Source organism: Babesia bigemina, assembly GCF_000981445.1.
Source record: "Babesia bigemina genome assembly Bbig001, chromosome : III".
In the NCBI taxonomy this organism is placed as follows: domain Eukaryota; phylum Apicomplexa; class Aconoidasida; order Piroplasmida; family Babesiidae; genus Babesia; species Babesia bigemina.
This window is the reverse complement of record NC_027218.1, coordinates 716,545-731,686: the sequence shown is the minus strand read 5'-3', so window position 1 is coordinate 731,686 and position 15,142 is coordinate 716,545. Positions and strand designations below refer to the sequence as shown.

Below are 15,142 nucleotides of genomic sequence, written 5' to 3'. Positions count from 1 at the left end.
GACGCAATGGACCGCCGTATACATAAATTCAAACAACCCACCAGCAATTCAATGTTGCACATACCCACCTTGCTGCAAAATGCGATAATCAAAATACGTTTTGCAGCTACCTTTTATACCTCACCGATCTACATTAGTCACACGTGTACTTTATGATCGCTTTATCTATGATTCACGGAGAACATGTATACGCCTCGCTCACTGAAGCCTAACTTGTCCGATCCAGACAACTTAGAAGTTAAATCCGCTCCGAGGGGGGCGGTACTATGCCTCCATACTACATTAATCCATTCAACCACGCGAAGTAACCATCAACCCTATGCAACTTGGAAGTTAATGTTCGCAGTGAATCCTCCTTAGCCTATCTGAGATTCGATGTCAGCCCCACCGACACTCATGGGCATCCAAGTTATGAAGAAAAGTCTGCCTATATGTGAAAGGGAATATGATCGGCGGATGTTGTGAATGACGGCAGGTGTGAACTGGAAAAGTAATGCGGTAGTGGAAGTATTGGTTTCTATGCATCCCTCGTAAGGCATGAGGGACTTGGATGTCTGATTTATTCAATTGTGACGTCAACAGAAGCAATGTCGACTACAACTAAGAATGACAGAGGATATATACGGAGATGACAAGCAGTTGTATGAGCAAGATAATTTTCAGGCTTCGGAGTATGATGGCAAAGGCGAGCAGCGAAAAAGGTGATGCCTGAGATTACCATAAACCACAAGCCGTCATGAATAACGCTGCAGTAATGACAGAATATCACTGTAGTCATTGAAGATACCGGGATTACCAACTAAGATAATTTGCAAGAGACGGCGGCCAACAATAGGAGGAAGCATGAGGAGCTGGTTAAGGCGATGCATGGAATGGTTTTCATCTAACAAACAATTTTAGAGGTGGTATCGAATGAAATAAGGAACATGGAGCCCAAAGAAGATTATGTCTCTGTGAACGGGCTTTGAAACCGGACGTGAAGTATGCCACTGGGAACGCTCAGCAAAAATACTACATAGAGGCTGCAGCCAGATACCATAGAGTGCAAAGCGTAAGTCATTAGTCAGTATGCGAAACATCACAAGCCAAACGTGACAACATACAACTATGTATGCAGATACAAGCACGAACAGGACATGAACCCTCACTTACGTAGGAACTTGAGCTACAATAATCAAGCAAGATGGCACGCAATCATAACATCTCATCGTTTGGGCGTGCATGTGTGACTTGTGCCAAACTTTCATATTAAATTACGTCCATATGATGTAATCGCATATCACAAGGGATTGGACTCCGGTACGATCATGACTGCATTCGCTTACGAAGGCACTGCAGCATTGTTTCCGAGTTTTCCGCTCCGAGCTTCAGAGATGCGTAAGAAGGTGCGCAACCCTTGTCTAGTGCCTCGGCCATATTGGCGCCGACATTGTCCATGCCCATAGACAACATCGCTACCACCTGAGCAACAGTGATGGCGGTACAGTTCTTACGTACCTTCGACGCCTTTATGTAGTAGGCAACAAACTTGTATTTTTCAAGATCACCCTCGTAAATAATATCCTCCACTCCGTTGGCGACTCCGGCGAATCTGAAGTAATGGTCACCGCACTGCATAGGTTACCAACCTGAACCCCTTGCGAAAGAAGTTGGACCAGAAGAAAGGGACCATGTTCATCTTGGCGTCACCTCCCAGCATATTCTTAGCCGCTACACGGCCGTGTTGCAGTGCGACGTTCCAGTGTTTAACGGAAATTGGCGAGCCTGTAAATATCTATTTATTCGATAAAACGCGCTTTACCGTCGATGTGGTATGGGTATGTGACAATGTCACCAGCAGCAAATACGTTATCCGGGCATCCCTTGCATCTGAACGAACTGTCCACATTGATTGTTCCATCTCTGTTGACCTCGGCACACTTAAGCAGCCCCATTTCTACCCTCGCACCAACACCCTCGATAACTACATCGGCATCCAACGTCGCATTCGCTGTGACCACATTTGTCACGCGGCCCCCTTTGATGGTATAACTCTTCACCTGTTGACTAGTGAGAACGTTGACACCGCCGTTCTGCATCAGCTTCATTATCGCCGAACCTCCGCGTTCACCGATGATGTTGCTCATCGGCACAGCCATGTCGGTGATCACTGTGATGTTGGCACCTGTGCTCTTCAGAGATGATGCCATTTCGCAGCCTATGAAGTTAGCACCGACGATTACAACCTTAGTATCCTTCTTAATCTGAGGGACTAGCTCTCTAAGATCATCCACGGTCCTTATGGTAAAATGATTAGACAGTGGCGCCATGCCCCGGGTCATGGGCAGCTTCGCGGCTACCGAACCTGTCGCAACCAGCACCTAAAAAGTATATAACACACAAATGTATGTGACAAACCTTATCGTACTTCACCGTTGAGCCGTCATCCAGTGTGATTGTGTTGTCTTCGTGGTTGACACTCGTGACACGCTTGCCGCCGTAGTACTCCACCTGGTTTGCTCGGTACCACGCCAAAGGCCGCAGCGCCTGCTCCGAAGCTACCTTGTCGTAACTCTTGGACTCAATGCGCTTTGTGAGGTGCGGCCTGTAGTACGGCAGGTACTTCTCGTCGCCGTATATCAGGATACGCCCGCCGAAACCCTCCTGGCGCAGGGTCTCCGCAGCTGAGTGGGCGGCAGCACCACCTCCGCAGATTACGAAAACCCTTTTATCTTTAGCATCTTGACATTTGTGTGGTTTGTCGACGCAGTCCTGTGCGGGATGCACATTTGGTATCTCAAACATACCGCGATGGGCGTCGGTGGCAGGTAGGCGTAGAGAGAGTCTCCATCCACCTCCACTTTGAAGCTGGGAATAGCATCAAAACATGGTCCTAGTTCATGAATGATACGGACACTCATGGTACAACTCACCGTTGACGCATTCACCAGTGGCAATGTCGAACTTAGCATTGTGCCACGGACATATCACGTGTTCCTCAGTGCAGGCACCTGCAACAGTCAGCTGCATCGTATATCAACTAACCATCCAGGAATGATGCAGCGAAATGTGGGCATTTGGCGCCAGTGCAGTAGAATTTTCCTTTGACATTGGTAACTAGAACGAGGTCACGGCCTGAGACAAGTCAACATTGAGAAATGCTTCATACCTCCATGAACTGGCACCTCGCGCATTTCACCCTCCTTGAAGTCAGAAATGGCTCCGAGACGAGTCCTTTCCAGTTGAGAGCATTGTGAGTGACCTGATATCGTTGAGCCGTTTTACTGTGTAACATACCATGTAGTAAGGTCAAATACGAGATGCCACCGGCAGCAACCGCTGCCGATACACCTAACACACGTTTTACGCCGGCATTAGCGTGTCTAGATGTTCCAAAGGTGCCTGAAGTCGAAAAACCTCGGCTCAAAGCCGGTATGATCGGCCTGCGCAAGAGGCGATAAAAGTGTTTTGAAACGCCTTGCATCGCTGTAATGTGAAGCTCGCGTTTTACACCTCGATTTTATTAGCACAGGAAAGCGACTTTAAATCGAGATGAGGTTGCCTGGAGCAGAATCAGGACATACGGTGTGTGCCACCCAATGGCTAACGGCTATCGTCCTCAGCATGATGTGTCCTATTTGATACATCGTAGCGCATTTTCACGTAACATAAACGATAGTTCCACATACACCATGTGATTAAAGATACTACAGTGCCGTCATCAATGCACATCAAAGCAAGCCTTAGACACGCATCGCTCATCCCTCTCTTCCTTAATGCTCAGCTCATAAACGTGAGATCTGCGCCACATCTTTTGCAAAAGACTCCATTTGTTCACTCTGCATCCCAAACCATGGCGGAAGGAACTCCTGCATTCACCATTGGCATGGGTAGGCTTATCCTTAGGGAACATACAGACTATTTCAGATGCTTACTGCTACAAGCAGTTTGACAAGCGGCAGACGAATCACATACCGTGCTCCAAGGAACACTTTTTGGATCAGGTGAGATTGGAGTTGTAATCGATAATCACCACTCAGCTGCGTTCACACTTCCAGAGCGGAATGGCGAAGCTCGCCGACGGATACGCTCCTTTTTGCAAGCACCTTTTTGTGAGGAACTTCACAGAAGCCCTTACGGGCTTTCTGCCTATTACAGCGGACAATGAGCATTTACTGAGGTTAGTTAGGATCGCAAGGAACGTGACAACTTGGTAGATCGGGTTATATCGCACGGACCGAGAAGGAATTACCGGTACTTTCTCGGTGGTTCCCCAGAGCAGCCGTGGCAGACAAGGTTGGGCCAGCGAAGTACCTCGACGTTATCCTATACTCCCGCGAACAAGTAATCAAGGAGAATGAGGCTAGGCAGGAAGGTCACGAAGGCGATTACGAGTTCGACTACTACGTCATCTCGATTAAGCCTCAAGACGTAGATCACGAGATACCCATGCTGCCAATTACGATGTTCCGCAATACCATGATCACGGAGGGTGGCAGCGGTGTTGGGCTCGACCGCGACGCCTACCTTAAGTCGGTCGCTTTCTGGCAGAACCACGCTATCATCGCAGACCACGCATAAGCTTAGCGACGAAGTTTCCCGGGCTCTGCGCGGCTTTGTACAACAATAAATCACAAAAATGCTTGTTTATGATGTGATAGTACGCAACATTGAAAGTCTATACAGGTTTTTTGTTGAACCATTACTGCGCTAGGTGTATTTCCAATCACATGCGGAGTCGCTGCCGCCGCCACTGCATTACTCCAATAAATAAATTATTGCGCCTCCGCTGCTTCAGTCTTACTGTCGTGTTCTTTTATGAACGTCTCCAGGTTCCTGCAACTGTTAAACGAAAACCAGAATAAGCCTACCTCGGCAATCGCCATTTCGGCACGCGCTCCTCGCCCCCGTCGAAAAATTCAACGGAAAAGTTGAATGGTGGACTGGCCAGCTTTTCCACGACCCCGTTCGTGAGTTCTTCCGGAGTTGAAGCAGATGAGGACACCGCCACACGGGTGGCGTTCCCGATCATTTCCTCGGTAACCGCATCCGCATTAGGTATCAGGTACCCCCTTATGTTCCTCACGGTGGCCGTCTCAAGCAGCCTTTTAGCATTCGATGAGAGCGTGCTACCGACAACCAGCATAAGGTCGCAAACAGCGCAGACCTTTTGCACCGCCGTTTGGCGGTTGGTGGTGGCGTAGCAAATGGAGCCGCTGGGGATCGTCTCGATCCAAGGGAACCGCTCCAGCAGCCGATCCTTGATTACCTTACAATCATCGAGACTCAGTGTTGTCTGTGTGGCGTAGAACAGCGGCGTGCCTTCCGGATAATCTAGCTGGTCGACGTCATCAACGGTCTCAACCACGGTGGTTACGCCGGGCGCCTCACCCGCTGTCCCAATGGTCTCCACTGCAAGCGTTGATTGAGCCAATTGCGCACTTACCGTGGTTCTTGTGACCGATTAACACGATCTTGTACCCCTCCTCAGCCTTCTTCTTGACGTAGACGTGGACCTTGTTCACCAGTGGGCATGAGGCGTCGATTTCGACAAAATTTCTCTTGCGGGCAAGTTCCTTCACGGCAGGAGACACTCCGTGCGCAGAGAAGATGAGCGTGCTGCCCTCGGGAACGGTCTCAAGGTCCTCTATGAAGATGACGCCCTTGGCCTACACGGAGATTACCTAATGAGAACAGGTAACTTACGCGTAGCCGGTTGCAGACAAATTCGTTGTGCACGATTTCATGCTTTACGTAGACGGGAGGACCAAATAGACGCACTGCTTCCTCCACAGTGCGAATGGCACGGCGTACGCCTTCGCAGAAGCCGCGAGGGTTCACCAGGTAGAGGGTCTTGGAGCTGTTGGCTACAGCAGGCGCATCGCGCGTCTGACTGCCGGATTCCTCGCACACATTGGCTTCTAGACTGGTGCTCTGCTGATTTAAGGCTGCGTGGTTGCTCCAGCGACCACCGAAACGGTGGTCTCGAACGACGAAGGCGTTCCCCGCCTTCCTAAGGACGAATCCTGGGCGATGGACGGATAGACACTCCACAGAAAGAACTGACAGCGCTAAAAATATAACACCGTACATAGTAAACAGCTGATGCCAGCTGAATGCTTTTGCTGATGTCGCTGACAACCGCCCGGCCTGGCAAGGCAGGCATGGCGACGACCGCGGTTATCTGCGTGAGAAAAAACTAATTCACATTATAGTTCCGTCAGTGGAGCTTGCGAACAGCGATAGAAGACCACGTAGGGCACATGGGAGTTGCCACGGTCTTTGCTTATCTCGTTCACAGTCGCAGCGGTAGCGGGGCGCACCTGCGAGTCGTCGCAGACGTGCCAGTTGCTGGGAGCCTCACTGTCACGACCCACGAAGTAGTAGTGACCAGACGAAGCACCCGTTCCGGAGTGGAATATCGTCCCGTAGAGCGTGTAGTCGAACTCGCAGATGCGTAGCTGCTCGTCGACATGCACGTGATTCAAAAGCTTGCTAGCGCCGCCGGACGACCCCTGCAACGCCGCCACCGGGCTCCACATATGACGGCTTAGCACCACCATGAGGTGCGCTGGCGGCGACGCTATCACATTCCACATGTCGGCACGGCGGTGGGCATCACACTTGGCGCACAGGTAACGGTTACCGCCGCGCAAGTTCTCGATCTTGCAAAAATCGTCGAACATCGCCTGAATGCTGGACATGTTGTCCACCGTGAAAGTAAAATCCATCACGATCTCACGGTTGTCGCTCATGTTGCCGCAATGCAGGCACTTGATACGACGCACCACCATGCCAGCGAACAAGCGGCGCCAAAGCTCTAGGCTTTCATCCAGAGACTCCAACAGATGGCTGAGCACTTCAGTTACGTCCTGCTGCTCGGAATTCTGGCGCCACGCTGCGGGCAGCAGCTTGTAGCCGGGGTTTGGGTCGAACGGCTTCTTGCCACGCTTCAGCAACTTGCGGAAGAGACGCTGGTAGACGGCAACGGTCGTATTACTGGATGACAGATCAAACAGCCCTTTAACGAAACTCCGTGTGTGGAATAGCGCTTGCAACAGTGAATTGTAGTAGCACGTATTGCCGAGGTTGCGAATCCCCCTTGGCTGCTCCAACGGCAACACATTCGGCACATCGTCCACCGCCGAATCTTCCTGGGGAGCATAGCTATAATCGAACTCCTCTTCCGGTTCTGGCGCGCTAACTGTGCTGATAACCTGCGTGGTAGTGCCGATGAAGTTGCTGATGTTCACATCATCCTCGTCACCCTCATTCGTGGTAAAGCGTATGCGAGGGAACATGGGCAGTGTCCGAGTAGTGATGTTCCGATCAGCGCTGGATAACGGCTCGCAGAACACGCATCTGCGCAACGAATCGTAGAGGTGGCGTAGCGCAGTAAGGTTGTCCGGGTCGACGTCGCGGCCGCAGTTGGACCACACGAAGTAGCACTTCCACAAAAACGGCGACAAACTGGAAAGGATCAAGGGGGCATTCTTCATCTTCAGAGCTGGCAAGGGTGACAGTTCAACCAACATGATAGTTTGCATCAGCGCGCCCTTGGCCAGCACGGGTGAGGAGCAACGACAGGTGCATATCCTAAGCGCATTCTCCAGGAGGGCCATAGGAGGCGACGAGAATCGGTCCTGCCCAGACCCTGACTTAATAGCATCATATGCGATCTGGTAGAATATCAAAAACGTGCTCGACAAGAGGCGGCATATGGCGCTGGTCGGCGAGGCCACAGGCCACGGCAGGATACACAGCAGACACCACAGATCCAACATGTCGCTTTCCAGCAAGTTGTAGGATACTATGGAATCCATTATCGCATAGAGCGTGTTCTCTTCGCCTTCTGCGACGATGTCAACTATCTTGCTCAACTCGGCGCTGGCGTCGCCGTTGCGCTCAACCATGAACGACAACAGCTCCAGCATTACAAGCCTTCCTCCCTGAAACTCACCCAACAACGACAGCTCCTTCTGAACAAGTGCAAATGCTGCATCTTTCAGAAATGTTGAATCCTCCCGTGAGTCTATCCAATGGATGCATAACCGCATCAACGGGAGGCAGGGTCTCGTGGCGGGTAGCTCAAACCAAATCGTACACAACCAATCCCGCAGTCTGGATGCCGGAATGTCGAACACAGACTCAACTTTGGCTCTATCGGCACATATCTTAAGAAGCACCATGGATTCGATTTTGCCGCAACCAATGTAGTCCAGCCCCGATGGTGCATCGGATGTAGTGTTTGTGCCACTCACATCGTCACTTGCTTCACCGAACGTGTCTATTTTGCGATTTCGATGCGCGACGTAGTAGCGGTCGGCAGGATCAGACTCCTCAATGTTGTAACACAGCCTCCCTCTCCTGTCAACGCAGACGGGCAAGCTGTCATCAGTTATACCCGGGGCCACGAACGTGGCCTTGTAGGACAAAAGAAGCCTCATGAAGCTACCTCCTACGTCGTCATTGAGTTCCGGGTCAAACATAAACGGGATGTAGGTGCACGAGAAGCACCTCACCAGCTCGTCGGGGTGGTACACCAATGCGGTCTCCATCATGCGCACGCACAGCTCTCGTTGAGAGACGTCGCTACGCATCACATCGCACAAAAACCTCAGTATTATATCCATCATGGGGATGTTAGTCACCGATATGGAGGCCTTGAAGCAGGAGAGCAGGTCATCCGGAGAATGTCGCTTTGCGAACATAGTAGCCTTCAAAGCAGCCAGGTCCTCCTCAGTGACATTGACCGCACTGCGAGCGTGCTTCAGCCGAAATATTGTGAATGGGTTGCCAATCACGGTTGATATGTGTTTGATTGGGGTCCTTGCGGTTTCTACGACGTTCTCGTCACCGGAATAGCCGAGCGAGCTATTCAAGGGCACCTCAAGATCCCTTAACGTAGCCAGCGGATCTGACGTGGCACCGTCATCTGCAGTCGTTTCATGTGTCACTGCCCCCCATTTATTGGTCACCTTAGAAAATGCGTGAGGTTCGATTTCATCCACCAGCTGGACAGTCAGGGTTGAGTCGTTCGCACCACCCATAGTGATCGCCAGTGCATCCTGATGCTCTTTTGGAACCGTAGGCTCAGTTGGAACTCTATACTTGGCCTCATCGACACCCTTTTTATCTACATCTGGTTCAAAGAAACGAGTTGCATGGAGAATGCCCTTCGGGGGTTCTTCGGGGTCTTTGTGGACACCTACAAAGTCAGACTTGTTCGGGGTTGTGCCGCCATTCTGCCCGTTCAACCCGACGTCTATATAGCTTACCACAGGCTTTGAACGACGAGTAGGTGCTAAAGGGTTAGCTGGCACAGCTTTCACATCATTTGGAATAACTGCATTCGGTGTAGTTGGTTTAGGCTCCGCGTAACTTGCTGTCACGACTTTGGAAGTGCTTGGAGATTGATCTGTGTACCTAGAAATCCATTTTGGGATGCGACTTGTGGTAGACACATGGTTTGGTGTCCCATAACTAGCAGGCTCCGTCTTGCGAGGCGTAGGCTTGTAGGACAGCTCTATCATACGAGGGTATGCTCGTGCAGGCTGAGGACTCAGAAACGAAGTCGGTGGCTCCGTTTTCGACGAGTCAAATGCCGTCCGTCTCCACAGACCAGGCTGGCGGTCTTCTCGCGCCTCCATTTTGTACAGCAGGTTCTGCTGTCTCGTAGGGAGGCTTTGAGCGTGGCTCGTGCTTGAGAAAAGGGCGCTTCTCTCGCCAGAAAGCCACGCAACGCGATGCTCCCTCCACATATCCGCCATTGCGGAATCGGTAAGACGCGGCTCCTCGGATTCCCGAAAAGTGGTCACACACCTTGCTCACGGCTACGAACACGATAATCACGCCGAGCGTAGACTCAACGTGGACCTTCCAGATACACAGTTGTGTCTAACAATCTGATAGATACACATGGCGTAGGAATCTGGCGTATGTACCACCCTAAGTGGCAGCAGTCCGTACGCCGGCCACTAAGGACGCCTAAGAGGGTCCGGCGCCCGCAAAATCTAAATCGCGACAAGCGAAATTTTATCTAATGTCACAAAATAACGTGTAGTTACACCTCGGTACACTTGTGCGACGAAAATGTTTGTTTACGCGTTGTCTGTGGACACCGCGCATGGCATATGGGCCGCCTGCACTCATACACAAGTTGGCGAATCTAAGACATACAGACATCTATTTTGCCCAAATCAGTGCTGAAAATCATCATGTCTATTACAAATATAAGAGCGTCTTGATGCCATTGCAACGCCGTACGAACTGCGGCGCTTTAGGTGTACAAACGTTGCAGCTCAAATTGAGTACACCTTTAAAAGTGAATGTATGAAGCGATATCTATGCGATAAATATAAACACAACAACCATTGTATACTAGGTACTCGTGTTGTCTATTTTACTGTTGGTTGTACCGCCTTCTGCAAAGTCTAATAACTGAGGCGGTCAAGTCGGCGATAACGTTGACCAGCGATTGTGAGAGGCATAATAACTCACAGTTGGTTCAAATAGACAATATTATATACCCCTTGTTATTAGTAAACGTAGAAGGCGACAACGTACCATTCAGGCAATGCTCACCGTGTAGAGCAAGGAACGAGTTAGCAGCAGCTGACTTATCGGTCGAATACATGTTTCTACCGCTTCTATACCGCACTTGTAACAATATTAGATTTCAGCACAACGGCCAGATACCAAAAATTGTCTTACAAATGCGCATGGTTCCTTCGATCAACGAGGCTACACACAGCATCCAGAATATACATATCTTCGCGACACATCACAGTGCTAACATCTGAATCATACCTGTTGCAGCTGTTAATACTGTTATAGAAGGTTGGACAATAGTTTCGGTGTATTAATTATTTTACACACCGTTGCCTCGATTGAAGTTTGCCTTCCAATGAGTCAAGTTTTCTCGCGTAACTCAAGGAAGCCTAATTTAGACCAAGATGGCAACCATAATGGCGTGCTTTGGTGAGCATTGACAGGTGTTGACTATAAGACAACAATGTGTTTTTGTTGATATGATCCGTGGCTCCTCGATGCTCGGAATCTTCCATGCCGCAGATTTAGCTTTTCAGCAATTAATTAGCAGCGTACACAGATAATGGCGCATAGCAGTACGTATATGGCGCGTTTTTGAGTAACATTATGTCACTTGGCATCAGTAATCTGATGGCTGTCACGTATAAGAAAAAACGCCTGAGTGCTGTGCCTGTATCACTTGCGATACTTTTGCTGCTTTACATACATCTGCCACCGGTAGTGGCAGCATGTTCAACGTGTAATCGCGATGAAACGTTTGATAAATGCGTGGAACAGCGCCGACTGGATCATGCCGTGCATGAAGACGCCGATACGAAATGTGAACTCTCGAAACCCATTCATGTTATGCTCTACGGCAATCTTCAAGAGTTGGCTTATTATTACACTGTTGTTGAAGTTGGAACGCCGCCACAAAGCCAGGAGGTTGTTGTGGACACCGGATCCGCGAACCTTGTCCTGGCGGATTCAGAATGCCGCCACTGCGGCCATCACGACATGAAGCCGTTCAACACGACGCTTTCTCGAACACTGTCGTACATAGACGGGAATTCATCACGTTGTGCTGCATTAGGAGGTGCATCGGGTCAAAACGGCGCTATCAAAGATGCATGTGTTTTTGCCGAGGAGTATGAGGAGCAGAGCGCCATCAGCGGCTTCTACGCCACCGACTATTTCGCGTTCAAGACCGATACCGACACTAATGCAACGTACATGCTTCCACAACTCGGATGTACAATATCGGAAACCAAACTCATTTATCAGCAGCGGGCCAACGGAGTGTTGGGACTAGGGCCAGCAATGGTTTCATCTGATGACTCTAGTGAGGCATCTCAGTCACGGCTCGAAAAAACACCAAAAGCAAATGAATTAAAAGAAGTAAGTAACGTGAAATATGGGAATTTCGTAGACGACTTCTTGCAAAATAATTTTGCAAAGACAAGGCATCGATTTGAGCTGTGCCTCTCTGAAGACGGTGGTTCTCTGGTATTCGGGGGATTGGAAGAAAGTGTGACAGACAATGAAGATCCCGATATACTAGAGCAAGATAGATCGGTAGATGGGCCATTGCTGTGGATGCCGCTGATGCGCAGAGGCGCTTACGCAATAGTGGTTAATGCGGTGACGTTCTGCGGAACCACGATACAACCTGCCAATAGAAGATTCATTTTGGATTCTGGATCTACCAACTCCAGCCTCGAGCAGCCAATATACAGTGTCATATACGGATACTACATGTCGCTATGCAACTCGATGAACAGGAACGCAGAAGTCGTGCGCCATAGAACTACAAGACGTCTTTACAGCCGAAAGGGTACACTTCGTCGATTCATCAGACGTCAGTTGCTCTTCAAATCTGCAGATGAAAAGGATCAAAACGTTTTTTCGAAGGCGATTCGAACATCTGCCGGTGACGATGACGACACCCATCTGCATTCGGCAGATAACGGAGGCGAGGTTTATGACGCTGGTGACGCTCGAGGCGATTCAACAGACAGTGAATGTACCGTTAAATCTAAAAGTCTCTCAAAAGGTCGCTGCGTCATCCAGAAGAAACATGGATACCTGTGCTTTTCGGATATTTCTCAAATGCCAAACGTCGATTTGATCATCCAAGGGTATGTTTTACGGTGTAAATTATGAATGACGGATACTCCTAAACGTCTAAATGGTAGTCAAGTAGTTTTAGTACAAAATGTAGGATTGGAGTTATCGTATGGGAACACATACATCAGATCACTTCCATCTTGTTACTTGTACGTGTAACGTTATATACTAACATGGGATATCTCAACGTGCTTGTTCCACTAAATATGAGAACTTGCAAGCAAAATATGCATACTGTGCTGTACGTAACTAACGTCGCCAATGAAATGTAGGGGCAAGACAATACAGTGGAAACCAGAGTCATACTTCATACGCAGGACTACCACGTACGTTCAGAGCTCCGCAACCGCTATAATGTAATGCAGCCAAAAAGACGGCGACTATTGGTGGTGCTTGGGGATAGAGGCCGGAACCGACGACAACGTGTTGGGCGCCACTTTCTTCAAGCAGAACGCGGTCGTTTTCGATCTCCATCGGAACAGGCTTGGTGAGCGATTCATTGAAATAGGCTAATAGCATGCAGGAGTTGCAAATAGACGCTGCCCACAATACACTAGCAACATAACGACTGCATACTAAATTTAGTTTGCACAGTAGTACCAGTGATTTCGCAGATTGCATAACAATCATACTTTCTTACGACACAAAAAGACGGTGTGCTGAGATCCACCCATGCCGCCCACCACTTTGTGGCCGCGGAAATGTTTCTTCGGCACAAGCTCCGGGGTCTTCTGAAACAAGCAATCCTTACCGTTGCCCAAAACATAGTTCTGCCCAGACCCCCATGCGTAGACTTTGCCGTGAGAGACAACGGCAAAAGTGGCATCCGCGCCAACAAAGACGTTCCGGACATTGTCCTTGAAGAACTGAATTTTGGCTGGGGTGCGTTGGGTGGCATAGTCATCATCGCTTCCGGTGCCCGTGTATGAACGGTTGCCCCAGCTGTACAGATTGCCGCCTGTCGTAAGCGCGACGGTGAAGAACTGCCCACCAACAATCTTCGAGATGCGCAACCCTCGCAGACCGACCAACTCGGTAGGGTGCGACAATTGTAGCTCATCGCCGCCCGTACCCAGTTCACCTTGGGCGTTACGCCCGCTGCCGTAGATGCGCCGACTAACCCCCGTTTCGAAGAAGCTGGTGCAGTACCCCGTGAATATGCGGCTCACGAATTCATCGCCGTGCTTGCGGCGTTTGGCCTCGCCGCCGGGCCGGCGCTTCATCAGACCCAAATCATCCACATTTAGGAACTGCGGCCACGTCAAGGCAAGCTTCATCGTCTCTTCACTTGACAAATCCGGCTTCTCTTCAGTTGGCGTCGTTATGGCGTACCCTGACGGCAGCATCAGCTGACCAAACTCGTTGCTACCAAACACGTAGATACCGGACCCGTCGGTGGGCAGCAGGAGGCAGTGGTTCTCACCCGAGCAAATATCCTTTATTGGATTATCGCCATGGCTGATGAACGGCAACATAACCGGGGTTTTGAAGTGCTCTGCATTGGTGAGCTTCTCCAGCTCGTCGTAATCTGCGATGCCAATATTTCCTTGCGTGTCCCTGAAGGCGCCGGTGAAGAACACTGCGCCGCTGGTGGTGAGGAACAACGTGTGGTTATCGCCGCAAGAGACTCGGGACACCGTGTGACGCAGCCGCACGGGGCAGGGGTTGCACTCCGCCAGCGAATCTTTATCAGTGTCATTCTCTGATCTTCCCAGTGCTCCAAGGTCATTGCAACCGAAAGTGAATACCTCGCCGGTGCGACTTACGACAGCGGTGTGAAGCGAGCCGCAGGCGACGGAGGACACCCAGCCACGTATCCCCTCCGTCACTGGCGTTGGCAGCGAGCACTCATAGAGGGACACCTTGTTTTTGCTGCCTCGTTCCAAACCCGAGTCGCAAATCGACCGCGGCAACTGGTCGACCTCAGAAGATCCAACGACCATAATGCAGCTAAGTGGCAGTTCGGATGATGGGAATGAGTACCGAATGCGCTTCACATCTTTGTTGACGTCTTTTGTTTCCGGCTGCGAGTTATCCACGCTCTCAGAAACTTGTACCGTCGTGCTGGTCCCGCCTGCGTGACATATATTCTGAGTAGACGCTTAGGCCGGCTCTCGGCTGCGGAAGCCAACAGATGTCACAGAGGCAACGGCGCGAGATTCCACGAACAACAGACGCTTAGTGGCCATGCAAAGGGCAACCTACCATTAGATGGCGCAGAAGGGGCGCCTGTAGGCCTAGGCGTCGTGCAGCAGCAGCACGCCGCGACATCCTCGTCGTTAGGCACCAGGCAAACGTCGCACACCCAGCCAGCCATTTTGAAGAACCTCACTACTCCTCTATCCTCAATTACAATGCGTTTACCAACCGCGGTATCCGATGCAAGTGGTGTGCGAAGGCAGGCGCCAATGCCGGCCGCAACGAGCGACACATCCTGCGCACCGAGTCACTCTGAATCAACAGGGCAAAAGAATCGCCGTCGAATCTTTAAATGTGATGCATTTAT

General features: G+C 50.4%; 6 protein-coding genes across 6 annotated transcripts; 2 read left to right on the top strand and 4 right to left on the bottom strand.

Moving 5' to 3' along the window:
* Positions 1–1,305: 1,305 nt before the first annotated feature.
* On the bottom strand, positions 1,306–3,173 carry BBBOND_0303030 (pyridine nucleotide-disulphide oxidoreductase domain containing protein, putative; the record flags this gene model as incomplete). Its single annotated transcript, XM_012913131.1, has 9 exons — positions 1,306–1,461; positions 1,498–1,591; positions 1,629–1,764; positions 1,802–2,360; positions 2,398–2,751; positions 2,787–2,872; positions 2,913–2,990; positions 3,025–3,114; positions 3,149–3,173. 9 exons carry the CDS (start codon positions 3,171–3,173, stop codon positions 1,306–1,308), a joined length of 1,578 nt encoding a protein of 525 aa, XP_012768585.1.
* A 659-nt stretch (positions 3,174–3,832) lies between these two features.
* BBBOND_0303020 (hypothetical protein, conserved) lies at positions 3,833–4,560 on the top strand (the record flags this gene model as incomplete). The annotated part of the gene is given in 4 exon segments (XM_012913130.1): positions 3,833–3,869; positions 3,886–3,983; positions 4,020–4,159; positions 4,197–4,560. The coding sequence occupies 4 exon segments, from the start codon at positions 3,833–3,835 to the stop codon at positions 4,558–4,560; spliced, it is 639 nt and encodes a 212-aa protein (XP_012768584.1).
* A 194-nt stretch (positions 4,561–4,754) lies between these two features.
* BBBOND_0303010 (LytB protein, putative) lies at positions 4,755–6,072 on the bottom strand (the record flags this gene model as incomplete). The annotated part of the gene is made up of 4 exons (XM_012913129.1): positions 4,755–4,815; positions 4,851–5,391; positions 5,426–5,648; positions 5,686–6,072. 4 exons carry the CDS (start codon positions 6,070–6,072, stop codon positions 4,755–4,757), a joined length of 1,212 nt encoding a protein of 403 aa, XP_012768583.1.
* A 116-nt stretch (positions 6,073–6,188) lies between these two features.
* On the bottom strand, positions 6,189–9,740 carry BBBOND_0303000 (ubiquitin carboxyl-terminal hydrolase family protein, putative; the record flags this gene model as incomplete). The annotated part of the gene is made up of 1 exon (XM_012913128.1): positions 6,189–9,740. The coding sequence occupies one exon, from the start codon at positions 9,738–9,740 to the stop codon at positions 6,189–6,191; it is 3,552 nt and encodes a 1,183-aa protein (XP_012768582.1).
* A 1,396-nt stretch (positions 9,741–11,136) lies between these two features.
* On the top strand, positions 11,137–12,672 carry BBBOND_0302990 (aspartyl protease family protein, putative; the record flags this gene model as incomplete). Its single annotated transcript, XM_012913127.1, has 1 exon — positions 11,137–12,672. The coding sequence occupies one exon, from the start codon at positions 11,137–11,139 to the stop codon at positions 12,670–12,672; it is 1,536 nt and encodes a 511-aa protein (XP_012768581.1).
* Positions 12,673–13,262: 590 nt separating this feature from the next.
* Positions 13,263–14,953, bottom strand: BBBOND_0302980 (regulator of chromosome condensation (RCC1) domain containing protein, putative; the record flags this gene model as incomplete). Its single annotated transcript, XM_012913126.1, has 2 exons — positions 13,263–14,710; positions 14,842–14,953. The coding sequence occupies 2 exons, from the start codon at positions 14,951–14,953 to the stop codon at positions 13,263–13,265; spliced, it is 1,560 nt and encodes a 519-aa protein (XP_012768580.1).
* Between the last annotated feature and the right edge of the window lie 189 nt (positions 14,954–15,142).